At 41.1% G+C, this 12780-nt stretch overlaps 1 protein-coding gene across 1 annotated transcript in view; it reads right to left on the bottom strand.

Annotated features, from left to right (window-relative positions):
* The window catches only part of MAPKAP1 (mitogen-activated protein kinase associated protein 1), a 271714-nt gene that overhangs the window by 137784 nt on the left and 121150 nt on the right, over window positions 1-12780 (bottom strand). The window contains 1 exon segment of the mRNA XM_025359175.1: window positions 11040-11212. Coding sequence (XP_025214960.1) covers window positions 11040-11212 — 173 coding nt within the window.

Genomic DNA, 12780 nt, shown 5'->3' with positions numbered 1-12780 from the left:
ACACATCAATCTTTATGTGAACTGAAATATATAAAGTGTAAACTGTTGGAATATTAGGAAAAGTTAACATAAACACACAAGAAAATGGCAACTTTAATGTATTTCTCTTAATCATCCATAGACCAAATAATCAAAAACCCTAAGATAATAGAAATAAGTAATTAATGATATTGACTTAATAAGTATATATTGAGGTCTATAACCTATAGAGAATAATTATTTCCAGAAACCATGGAATAGTTACCAAAAAATTATAGTATAGTAAGCATCCAAATATACATAAATCTCTTAGGGAAAAATTTTATAGTCCACATTTTCTGATCAAAATTCAATAAACAAGAATAACAAAGTCTAAATTTTAAAATTTGACCATTTAGAGATTGAAATTATTTCAGTTAGTTTCTTCCAAATGTTTTCCCCAAAATCAGTGCATCAAAACAAGCAGGAAATATGCCTAAATACCATATTCCAATCTTGCTCAAGAGTTAACAGACCTAAGAGTAAAGGAGGCCAAGAATTCCTGCCAAATTCTCCATTCCTTCACTGGGGCCAAAGTCTACTACTATAGACAGTTTACAAGGCACAGCAACAGGAGAACAATATTCTTTTTTTTTTTTCTGAGACAAAGTTTTGCTCTTGTTGCCCAGGCTGGAGTGCAATGGTGTGCTCTTGGCTCACTGCAACCTCCACCTCCCAGGTTCAAGTGATTCTCCTGCCTTGGCCTCCCAAGTAGCTGGGATTACAGGTGCCCGCCACCACCCCTGGCTAATTTTTGTATATTTCGTAGAGATGGAGTTTCACCATGTTGACCAGGATGGTCTTGAACTTCTGACCTCAGGTGATCCACCTGCCTTGGCCTCCCAAAGTGTTGGGATTACAGGCATGAACGAATGTGCCCAGCCCGAGAACAATATTCTTAAATGGTTTTCTTGACAACCAGGCTGAAATTGGTGGGCCACTCTTCACGTGCATCCAGCAATTCCCCCTCTGTGAATGAAAAGCTCTTTCACAGGGCCAACCCACTGGAAAAGACCAAATAAGGATCTATTCCAACACTAAGTACCAACAGGCTAGAAAGAAAATACCTCACATTACACTGCCTGACAGGAGGAGATCCCAGGGATTCACTTTATAGACTGTATTACACCAAACAAACCTGAGAAATCCAATGTCACCAAGAATTGTAAAAAATTTCTAAAGACCACAGCTTAAATTTGATGTAACTGTGTAATTCGAAATATGGAACAACTATTTAAAAATGTCAACGTGGAATATAAATAAGATGTAATCTCTGAACTTCAGAGGTTTACAAATTAGTACAAGAGATAATCTCTATTTTGTTTTTAGAATTCTACATGTAAAGAAATTGTTAATTACATTGTTTGAATCTTCCTTATCCTTAGCAATTTTGGGTTTGCTTTGTTCATCAGTGTCTGACAGGAAGGTACTGAAATGTCCTGTTTTAATTATACATTATTCAATGCCTCTTTATAATTCCCTTAATATTTTGAGACTGTTATAGATGTGTTCACAGTCAGACCTATTATCTTAGTGGATTATTCCTTATTTCATTACATAGTTTACCAAAATATCTGTATTGGTATGCTTTTGCCTTAAATTCTACTATTTGAGTTACTTCCAAACGCTCCCCTCAATCTCCATCTCCCTTGGCCAAGTGAAATTGGAGGCTCTGGCCAATGGGAAAGGACAAGACAGAATAGTCACCTGACAGCTTTTGGACTGGGAAGGAACTAGGGAGGGAGGGGAGGGGTAACTCTGTGTCATTTTATTTTAGGTATATGGTGAGCAGTACAACACTAAAAAATTGTTAAATTTCATAAATTATCTTCTAATAGGTGAGTAGTTTGTATTTATTGCAATTAATTATGTATTTGGACAAATCTACATCTTACTTTGTGTTGTTTCTTGCCTCTTTTCTCTGCTTTTTATTCTTCTTCCTTACCTTCTGTTGAATTGATACACTTTTATTCCCTATTTTTCCCTTTACTATTTAGAAAGCTATAGGATTTTTTCTTCTTTAGTAGTTACTCTTAAATGTTTAATAAAATGTGTGGCTAACATTCTCCTAAGTTTCACTTATATATTCATATATCTAAAGTTATAAAGTCATTCTATTCTCTTAATCTGAACACAAGCTCAGGATGCTTTAGTTGCCCACTGAACTTTTCCCTCCCATCTTCCATAATACAGTTGTCTAAAATTTCAGATCACATTTTAAAACATACACACAAATTACTATAGAAGTTTTACTTTATAGTTAGTAGTTAACCAGGTTTACCAACATATTTTATGAATTTCTTTGTCCACCACTATTTCTTGCAACAAATTCCTGTCCTCAAGTGTCCAGCTTCTTTCTTGCTGAAGGACTCCTGAAGCGGTTCTTTAAACCAGCGGTTATCAGAGCATGGTATGTGGACCTCTAGAGGTCCCTAAGGCAAAAACTATTTTCATAATACCACTAAAACATTGTTTGCCTTTTTCACTGGGCTGACATTTACACTGACAGTGCAGAAGCAATTGTGGGCAAAATTACTGGCACCTTACAAGTCAAGGCAATGGCACCAAACTGCACTGGTAGTCACTGAATTCTTCACTGAGATGAATAGCAAAAAAGTAATACCATAAAAGTCCAATTCCACCTAATGTTCTTCAAGCAGCAGCAAAAATGATTACTTTTATTCAATTTCAGCCCTTATACACCTTTTAACATTCTGTACAAGAAATGGAACCACACACTTAAGGTACTTCTGCATCATTAAGTGTGACCACTGTCTTGAGAGAAAACGCATGTGTGCAAGCTGGACTAACCACTTTCTCCAGGAAATAACATTTTAACCTAAAAGAACAATTGATAAGTTACGGTTAATCAGGTTTGGGTATCTGATTACCATTTTTTGAAAATCATAGAAGTGAGTCAGTCACTTCAAGGAAAACAATGGACTATGTTTACTATCAACTATAAAATTTGAGCCTGTAAGTAAAATTAAGAATTTTCATATGTCCACCACTGTAAGCTTCACAGCTTCCCAATGCTCAGATTTTCTTGATAAGATTGGCGGTAATATCAATAAATGTAATTTTTTTTTTTTTTTGAGACAAAGTCTTGCTCTGTCACCTAGGCTGGAGTGGAGTGGCGTGATCTCAGCTCACTGCGACCTCCACCTCCCGGGTTCAAGTGATTCTCCAGCCTCAGCCTCCTGAGTAGCTGAGATTACAGGCAAGCGCCACCAAGCCCGGCTAATTTTTGGATTTTTAGTAGAGATAGGGTTTCACCATGTCAGTCAGGTTGGTCTCAAACTCCTGACCTCGTGATCCACTCACCTCGGCCTCCCAAAGTGCTGGGATTACAGGCATGAGCCACCACACCCGGCCAAATGTGAATTTTTGATACTGCATAATCAAATGTGACATTCTGAAAGATCTGCATAACTCAATGATTTTCCAAATGATTAATATATGATGTTACAAAATTATGCATGGGTAAAAGATTCATTCAAAGTGTTAACTCGACCAACAGATTTTAATGGAACAGAATAAATATAACAAGTTCACCGATAGGAGTCTCAGACTCCACATTACAACTCTGAGGCCACAACTTCTTCCTATACACTTAGCCAAAGCAGCATGATGCAATGCATTAAATACAGAGCAGCTACCTTCTAGTGAGACAAACAGTAAAAAAATTTATAAAAATATAAAATAATGCCAGTTTTCTCATGAAATTTTTTTTCATTTTGGAAAATATAGTTTTTAAAATAAAAATATTTGTGAACATGCAACATATTTATTAACTTATTTTATCTTTAGGAGACAGAGTCTCGCTCTGTCGCCCAAGCTGGAGTACAATGGTGCGATCTCAGCTCACTACAACCTGCGCCTCCTGGGTTCAAGTGATTCTCTCACCTCAGCCTCCCAAGTAGCTGGGATTACAGGCACCACCACACCCAGCTAATTTTTGTATTTTTAATAGAGACGGGGTTTCACCAGGTTGGCCAGGCTGGTCTTGAACTCCTGACCTCAAGTGATTTGCTCTCCTGGGCCTCCCGAAGTGCTAGCATTATAGGCGTGAGTCACCGTGCCTGGCCTATTTTAAATTAAAAAATATTTTAAACTTTTCTCAGAATTAATTTCTACTATGATAAATATTGACAGGTATTACTCATATAAACAAAAGATCTTTGGGGTCCTCAATAATTTTTAAGAGTATAAAGTGGTCACATGACCAAAAAGTTTAAGAACCAGCTACTTTAAATGAAAGAACATGTGTGGTAAAATCGCATGGTCTTCGTCAATAAATGCCTTGAAAAATCATCATAAAATGGGGTTATAATTATTTTTCCTCAGCACTCTGAAGGCATACCAATGACTTCTAGCATCTTCTGTGGCTGATGCAGAATCTGTTGTTAGTCCTGCTGTGGTTCCTTTGTCAGGAATATTTGTCATCTCTCTGGTAACCTTTACAACCTGCACTTCCTCTATACCCTTGATACTCTCCAGTTTCACTACAATGTATCCAGGTATGAATGAGCATTTATTTCTGCTGTTTGGCACATGGAAAGTGCTTAAAAAAAAAAAAAGGACTGTTTGATTTTGTTGTTGTTGTTCTTTGCTTGTTTTGTTTTCTTGAGACGGAGTCTCACTCTGTTGCCCAGGTTGGAGTGCAGTGGCATGACCTCAGCTCACTGCAACCTTCACCTCTTGGGTTCAAGCAATTCTCCTGCCTCAGCCTCCTGGGTAGTTTGGACTACAGGCACGTGCCACCATATGCAGCTAATTTTTGTATTTTTAGCAGAGACAGGGTTTCACTACGTTGGCCAAGCTGGTCTTGAACTCCTGACCTTAAGTGATCCTCCCACCTCAGCCTCCTAAAGTGCTGGGATTACAGGCATGAGCCACCATGCCCGGTCTGTTTTTTAAATTTTTATTTTTGAAATGATTATAGTCTCACAGGAAGTTGGGAAAATGGTGCATAGAGTCCCCTGAATCTTCCACTCAGATTTCCCCAGTGGTGACATAATTGTAGTCCAGTATCAACACCAGGGAAATTGACACTGGTGCAATACTGTTAAGTCTATAGACATTACTCAGGAAACAACAGGTGCTGGAGAGGATGTGGAGAAATAGGAACGCTTTTACACTACTGGTGGGAGTGTAAACTAATTCAACCATTGTGGAAGACAGTGTGGCAATTCCTCAAGGATCTAGAACTAGAAATACCATTTGACCCAGCAATCCCATTACTGGGTATATACCCAAAGGATTATAAATCATGCTACTATAAAGACACATGCACACGTATGTTTACTGTGGCACTATTCACAATAGCAAAGACTTGGAATCAACCCAAATGTCCATCAATGATAGACTGGATTAAGAAAATGTGGCACATATACACCATGGAATACTATGCAGCCATAAAAAAGGATGAGTTCATGTCCTTTGTAGGGATATGGATAAAGCTGGAAACCATCATTCCGAGGAAACTATCACAAGGACAGAAATCTAAACACTGCATGTTCTCACTCATAGGTGGGAATTGAACAACGAGGACACTTGGACACAGGGCAGGGAACATCACACACTGGGGCCTGTCGTGGCATAGGGTGAGGAGGAGGGATGGCATTAAGTGAAATACCTATTGTAAATGACGAGTTAATGGGTGCAGCAAACCAACATGGCACATGTACACATATGTAACAAACCTGCATGGTGTGCACATGTACCCTAGAACTTACAGTATATATACATTAAAAAAAAGACTATAGACATTACTCACTTTTCGCCAGTTTTTACATGTACTTGTGTGTGTGTCCTGTAGTTCCACACACTGGATTACATGTATATATTTGTATAATCATCACCAGGATACAAAACTGTTCCATCATGACAGAGCAGCTCTTTTTCACCACCCGTTTATAGGTGGACTACCTACCTAACACTGTGCCTGTCCTCTGGCAACCACTCAATTGTTCTCCATCTCTATACTTTTGTCATTTTGAGGATGTTACATAAATGGAATCGGGTGATATGAAACTTTTAGAGATTGGCTTTTTGCACTACGTGAACCCACCCAAGTCACTGCATGCATGAAAACGGTTTGTTCCTTTTCTCTTGATAGTAGTATTACTTGGTATGGATATACCACAATGTTTAACCACTTACCTGCTGAAGGACATTTAGGTTGTTTCCAGTTTTAAGTACAAATAAGGCTGATATAAACATTTGTATACAGGTTTTTATGTGAATATAAGTTTTCACTGCTCTGGAATAAATGCCTAAGAGGGCAATTGCTGGGCTGTACGGTAAATTAATGTTTAGCTTTATAAGAAACTGCCGAAGTATTTTCGAGAATTACTATACCATTTTACACTATCAACAGAAATGATACAGTTTCTCTACATCCTTGCCAGCAATTGGTGTCATCACTATTTTTTATTTCAGCCGTTCTAATAGCGTGTGGTTTTCATTTGCATTTTCCTGATGGCGAATGTTGCTGAGCATCTTTTCACGTGCTCATCTGCCATCTGCATGTATATCCTCTTCAGTGATAGGCCTGTTTACGCCTTTGCCCACTTTCTGATCAACCGTCTAAACTTTTCACTGTTTTCAGTTCTTTACATATTCTACATATGTCTTTAGCCAGATACGTGGTTTACAAATATTTCCTTCCAGTGTGTAGCTTGTCCTTTCATCCTCTTAACAGGGACTTTTGCAGAGTAACTATTTTTAATTTTAATGAAATCTAACTTGCTCTAGGTTTTCTCCTGTTTTTTTCCTACATTTTACATTTAAGTTGTGATTTTTAATTAATACAAGATATGTGATTTAGGTTGGGTTTTTTTCAGCTTATAGAAGTTCAATTGGTCCAGGACCGTTAAAAAAAAAAAAAAAAAAAAAAAAGTCTCTTCTTCTGCCATTTAATTAACATGTGTTTTTAACATCAAACCCACTCATATCTGTCATCAGTTCTGTGAAATTCTTTGGCATTATCTCTTCAAATACTGCTTCTCTGCTATTCCCTTCCTTCTCCACTTCACACGTGGGAGCCTTTGAATCTTTCCTCCATCTCTCTTATCTTTCATTCTTTGTACCTCTTTATCTCTTTGTACTATTTCCTAGGTTGAATTCCTCAGTATCAACTGTCTTTCAACTCATTCTCTCTTGAACTGTGACCAGTCTAGAGTTTATCCCAATTGTATTGTATTAATACAATTATTAACACAATTAGCTGTGTACACAACTAGCTGTGTAACCCTGGGCAAGTTCCTCTCTTGATTTCAGTGCCTGCCCTAAGTAATGTTTTAATTTAATACAATTGTATTAATAATTGTATTTTATATTTCCAGTACTGTACTTTTAATTGGTTCTTTTCTAAATTCAAATTTGCCTGCTTTTGTTTCATAATTTCCTAGAAGTTAACCATGAATGTTATTCCTTCCTTCATCTGTTTGGTGATCTTAAACATATTTATTTGAAATTAATTTTCAGATTGCTTTACTATATTCTGTTCCCAAATTAATCTCCTGATTGTCTGTGTTTCTTGGTACTAGCTATCCTTGTGTGCTTTGGAATTTTAATTTGCTGAGCTCTTCTGGAGTGAGAACCCTTGCTTGCTCTCTCTCTTTACTCACTGTCAGTGCTTTTACACATATTGCCACCACCCTCTACCCTCATCCAAACAGAGGCCTCCAGACCAGAATCAGGTCTTACACTGACAGCTCAAGGTTCCTGTAATACGAGGGTAACATAAACCCAGCCATGCCACAGTCAGGTCCTGGTTGCACTGCTCTCTCTATTCCCCGGCACCCCAGAAACACAGACCCAAGCAACCTTGTTCAGCTTCTTTTCATAGGTATGACAGTCTCACCCCAGCTTCTAATTTCTGTCATTTCCTCTGGTCCCCATCCAGGGATGCAGTTCCTTTGGTCCCATACCCTCACGTAGTATTTCCCACTCTTTTTGACACCATGACATATGGAGAAAATAACAACATTTGCACAGTACACAGCTAGATGGATGAGACTGTTTCTTCACCAGGAATGATTGGCTGAGGGCTCTGATCATCACCCATGCCCTGACTAGCTGCCCTGAAGCTTGAGAAAAATCAGTATTTCATACACTGGTAAACTCATCCACAGCATGCTCTCAGGACAATAATATCCTAAAATAATGGACTCCTAGCACTCTCTGCCTGTTTCTGTAGTTGGTTCTATTTCTAGTCCACCAGGATGCTTATCTTGCTATTAAAGTACAAATATGTTAATAGCATTTCATTTACTAATTATGTATTTGGAGCAGAATATAGAATTTAAAGCACAAACTTAAAGGTGCGTCATAACCATGCTTTTCCCTCTGTTGGAATGCTTTCCTCTCAACCTGTCTACGTGACTTTTTCCTACTGCTCCCTCAGGTTTCAGTTTAGATGTCATTTAATCAAGGGAGATTTTCACGACGCCATTTTCACCCAAAATGTGGGGTTAGATCTCCTTGTAAGCACTTGATTTTACATGTAATTGTATTGTGTTGTTATTACCTATTTACCTTAAACAGAAAGCTCCCTGATGGCAGGAACTGCTTCTTTCACTTCTGTATTTCCAGAACTAGCACAGTGACTGCAGTAAGTACAAACTCAATAAATACTTTCATTTCACCTATATCAGAGTTCCATGGCGGAGAGGATAATGTGATAGTGAAGATATGGAGCTCTGGAGTCAGAGATTGTTGGTTTTAATACTAATTCTACCACTTATTGTGTGATTTAAGAAAGCTACTTAGCCTCTCTAAGTTTAGTTTCCTCATCTATAAAATGTACATCACAGTTCAACTCCTATCTCCTATCTCTGTTACTTACTAGCTGTGTAACCCTGGGCAAGCTCCTCTCTTGATTTCAGTGCCTGTTTTAAGAATCACATCAAAGGCCGGGTGCGGTGGCTCACGCTGGTAATCCCAGCACTCTGGGAGGCCGAGGCAGGCAGATCACGAGGTCATGAGATAGAGACCATCCTGGCTAACACGGTGAAACCCCGTCTCTACTAAAAATACAAAAAATTAGCCGGGCGTGGTGGCGGGTGCCTATAGTCCCAGCTACTCGGGAGGCTGAGGAAGGAGAATGGCGTGAACCCGGGAGGCAGACCGTGCAGCGAGCCAAGATCGTGCCACTGCACTCCAGCCTGGGCGACAGAGCGAGACTCTGTCTCAAAAAAAAAAAAAAAAAAAAAAAAAAAGGCCAGGCGCAGTGGCTCAAACCTGTAATCCCAGCACTTTGGGAGGCCGAGACGGGCAGACCACGAGGTCAGGAGGTCGAGACCATCCTGGCTAACACGGTGAAACCCCATCTCTACTAAAAAATACAAAAAACTAGCCGGGCGAGGTGGCGGGTGCCTGTAGTCCCAGCTACTCGGGAGGCTGAGGCAGGAGAATGGCGCGAACCCAGGAGGCGGAGCTTGCAGTGAGCTGAGATCCGGCCACGGCACTCCAGCTCGGGCGACAGAGCGAGACTCCGTCTCAAAAAAAAAAAAAAAAAAATTACATCAGACAACATCTATAAAGTCATCAGTTCTGTGACACCTTTTCCTGTTTCCTTGTTCCCACTTCATGCAGAAAAAGGAGGACCTCACAGCTCACCCTTGAGGAGTGGTGCTGACTGAACCATTTTCTAAGCCTAGGTGGCATCTTGCTGAAAGGCTTTCTCTGCCACCAGAGCTTTGTGTCCACAACCCATTCAGGCAAAGTGGAGAGCGATGTCAATAAGAATTTGAAAAAATGATTTTATGTGTCATATTTAATTTACCTAAAGAAATTTAATATACCTGAAGAAAAATAAAAACAACTAACTACTGGACTGGATCATGCTAACTCCGAAAATGTGAGAGGGGAAGAGAACATCTCCCTTCTTTTTTTTTTTTTGACACGGAGTCTCGCTCTGTCACCAGGCTGGAGTGCAGTGGCGCGATCTTGGCTCACTGCAACTTCCGCAGTGATTCTCAAGCGATTCTCCTGCCTCAGCCTCGTGAGTAGCTGGGATTACACACGGTCGCCACCATGTCTGGCTAATTTTTGTATTTCAGTAGAGAAAGGGTTTCACCATGTTGGCCAGGCTGGTCTCAAACTCCTAACCTCAGGTGATCCACCCACCTCGGCCTTCCAAAGTGCTGGGATTACAGGTGTGAGCCCCTGCGCCCAGCTGAGAGTCAAATTTTAAAATGAAGGCATCTACTACATTTTGCTGTGTTCTAAATACTACTGCTGGAAAGAACATGTAAAACTAGAAGAGAATGCCTGTCAGAAGAAATTCAAGTAGGGGAGAGGCAATGTAGCAAAGCACTTCAAAGTTCAAATTATAATGTAGAGGCATAGAGAGCCTACTTTCAAGCACTACATTTTAAATATAATTATTTAATGAAGAACAGAGCCTAGTGACTGAGAGAAAATTAGAGCCATTAACTGATAAAGAAAACAAAAATTCAGACCAAAGGTTCTATAGAAGGCAGAAGGAAATAATGCAAAACCTTGGCATCAAACAGACCTGGAATCAAATCCTGACTCTGCCATCTCTCACTGTGCAACCTTCAGCCAGTAACAGCTCTGAACCTGAGCTTCCACCGCTGCAGAATGAGGATCATTACCCTCGCCTCTCAGGGAGCTGGGAGGATCAAACGAGATTCCAGATACCAGCTATGAAGTGCCCAGCCCAGTGCCCAATGCATAGTTGGTGTTCCACAAACATCAATCCCCTCCCATTCCCTTCCAGGTTGCTTTATTAGCAGGGATCATAAAAGGGTTTGGAAATTACTAAAAATCCATGTTCTCGTGTCTATAATTCACAAACTTCTAAGTTTATTTTGCAAGCTGATTCTCTGAGATGCACAGGCGCAAGACCTGGTGAGCACCCAGAGCTGGATCAGTGCAGAGGTGTGTGGTTCCAGGCCAATGCCTAGAAGGACTGACCAGCCTAGAAGACACCTTGGGTGGCCAAGAGACCGCGAGAAACTAGAGCAGCCAAAAAGAGAATGGATTACTTGAGCTTGGGCTCCCGTCCTTCGCTTGTGTACTGCCAGCAGATGAGCCCAATCAGGTCCTGCACCCTGGCGCTGGCCATTGTCACCACGGTCATTGGCAGCAGTCTGTCCTGGCTCGAGTGCAGAGGGAGGTAGACATCGATCTTCTTGGTTGCCGTTGTACCTACATGACCCTGTGGACAGAGCACACACGTAAGAGCAAAGCACACTGCCACAGTTATACAGACCCTATGCACAGCCATTTTTCAGCCTTGCTATACAGACCTGCTGTGAGCGTGGAATGGTACCAAAGTGGAAACACTGTCGAGTTTCAAGGATGTTTTTTTCCTTAAATTTTCATTTTCTAATAAACTAATGGATTGGGATCTGCCAGCAGGAAGGTAAATGGGCACTACAACTAAGAGGAACAAATAAGCGTGGTGAGCAGAATTGGTGTTTGGTGTTAGGAGGCTGGCTAGGCTACTAACTCAGTGTGTCCTCGGACCTTAGCACTAGGTGCCTCACTGGAAACTGCCTCGTCCCTCCTTGAGACAATGAGATGAGCTGCCTGGGAAGCTGCCATACTCTCCCAGGAAGGATTTAGGCCCGCAGCACTGAAACAAGTGCTTGCCTTCTCAGAGACTATGGGGGCTAGTTCCACTACACAGTACATCTGTTTCCTTCAGTACCACACAGGTTCAAGGGCCCTTTGGTCCTCCATTATCACCCTAACTATCATCCCCACACTGCTGAATATATTCCCACTCCCTCACACACACACCTGCCACTCCTCCCGCCTGTGTGTTCCACTCTGCCCTCCAGAGCTCCTGTGCTAATCAGCAAACACCCATAAATCCTCAGCTGCTTTTTAAAACCATTTCCTCTACCTCTTGGACTTCACTGAACCTGCTGTTGATGATACTGCCTCCTCTGCTGTCCTGTTAAAAGAGGACTGCTTTGCTTTTTTTTTTTTTTTTTTAAATAATCCCTGCACCCTCAAGGCATGCAAGAGTAGGTATCCTTGTCCCTGCTAACACTTCCAATCTAGTACTTTCTCTTTCATGAAAAAATCCTTGTTCTTTTGAGACCCAGGCCATCCAACAACACTATCCTCTCCCCCTCCTTTTGTGTTTCTGTTATCCGCCAACCTTCTGGCCATTCCCCTCCCTCACAGAAGGCTTGCACGCTGGCTCAGTCTTCCTTCCCACCCATGCAATATGTTCACTACACAGAGTATATAGAAAAGTGTCACAGAAAACGAGTTCAAATCAGAACACTTGATTGTCCCTCACTCCCTATCCCAAGTCACAACAGCCCCCCTTATTTTAATAATATGTGCTGCCACCACTAAGCCAGCTGCTCATCTCAACAGTCTTGATGCTTCTTCCTCCCTCACACTGCCTATCTACTCTATTAGGAAGTTCTAACATCTCTACTTCAAAAATACATTTCTTTTTTTTTTTTTTTTTGAGACGGAGTCTTGCTCTGTCGCCCAGGCTGGAGTGCAGTGGCGCAATCTCGGCTCACTGCAAGCTCCGCCTCCCGGGTTCACGCCATTCTCCTGCCTCAGCCTCCCGAGTAGCTGGGACTACAGGCGCCCGCCACTGCGCCCGGCTAATTTTTTCTATTTTTAGTAGAGACGGGGTTTCACCATGGTCTCGATCTCCTGACCTTGTGATCCACCCGCCTCGGCCTCCCAAAGTGCTGGGATTACAGGCGTGAGCCACCGCGCCCGGCCCAAAAATACATTTCAATGGGGAAA

The sequence above is a fragment of the Theropithecus gelada genome, chromosome 15 (genome assembly GCF_003255815.1).
Source record: "Theropithecus gelada isolate Dixy chromosome 15, Tgel_1.0, whole genome shotgun sequence".
Taxonomy (NCBI): domain Eukaryota; kingdom Metazoa; phylum Chordata; class Mammalia; order Primates; family Cercopithecidae; genus Theropithecus; species Theropithecus gelada.
This window is presented reverse-complemented; position numbering and strand designations above follow the sequence as displayed.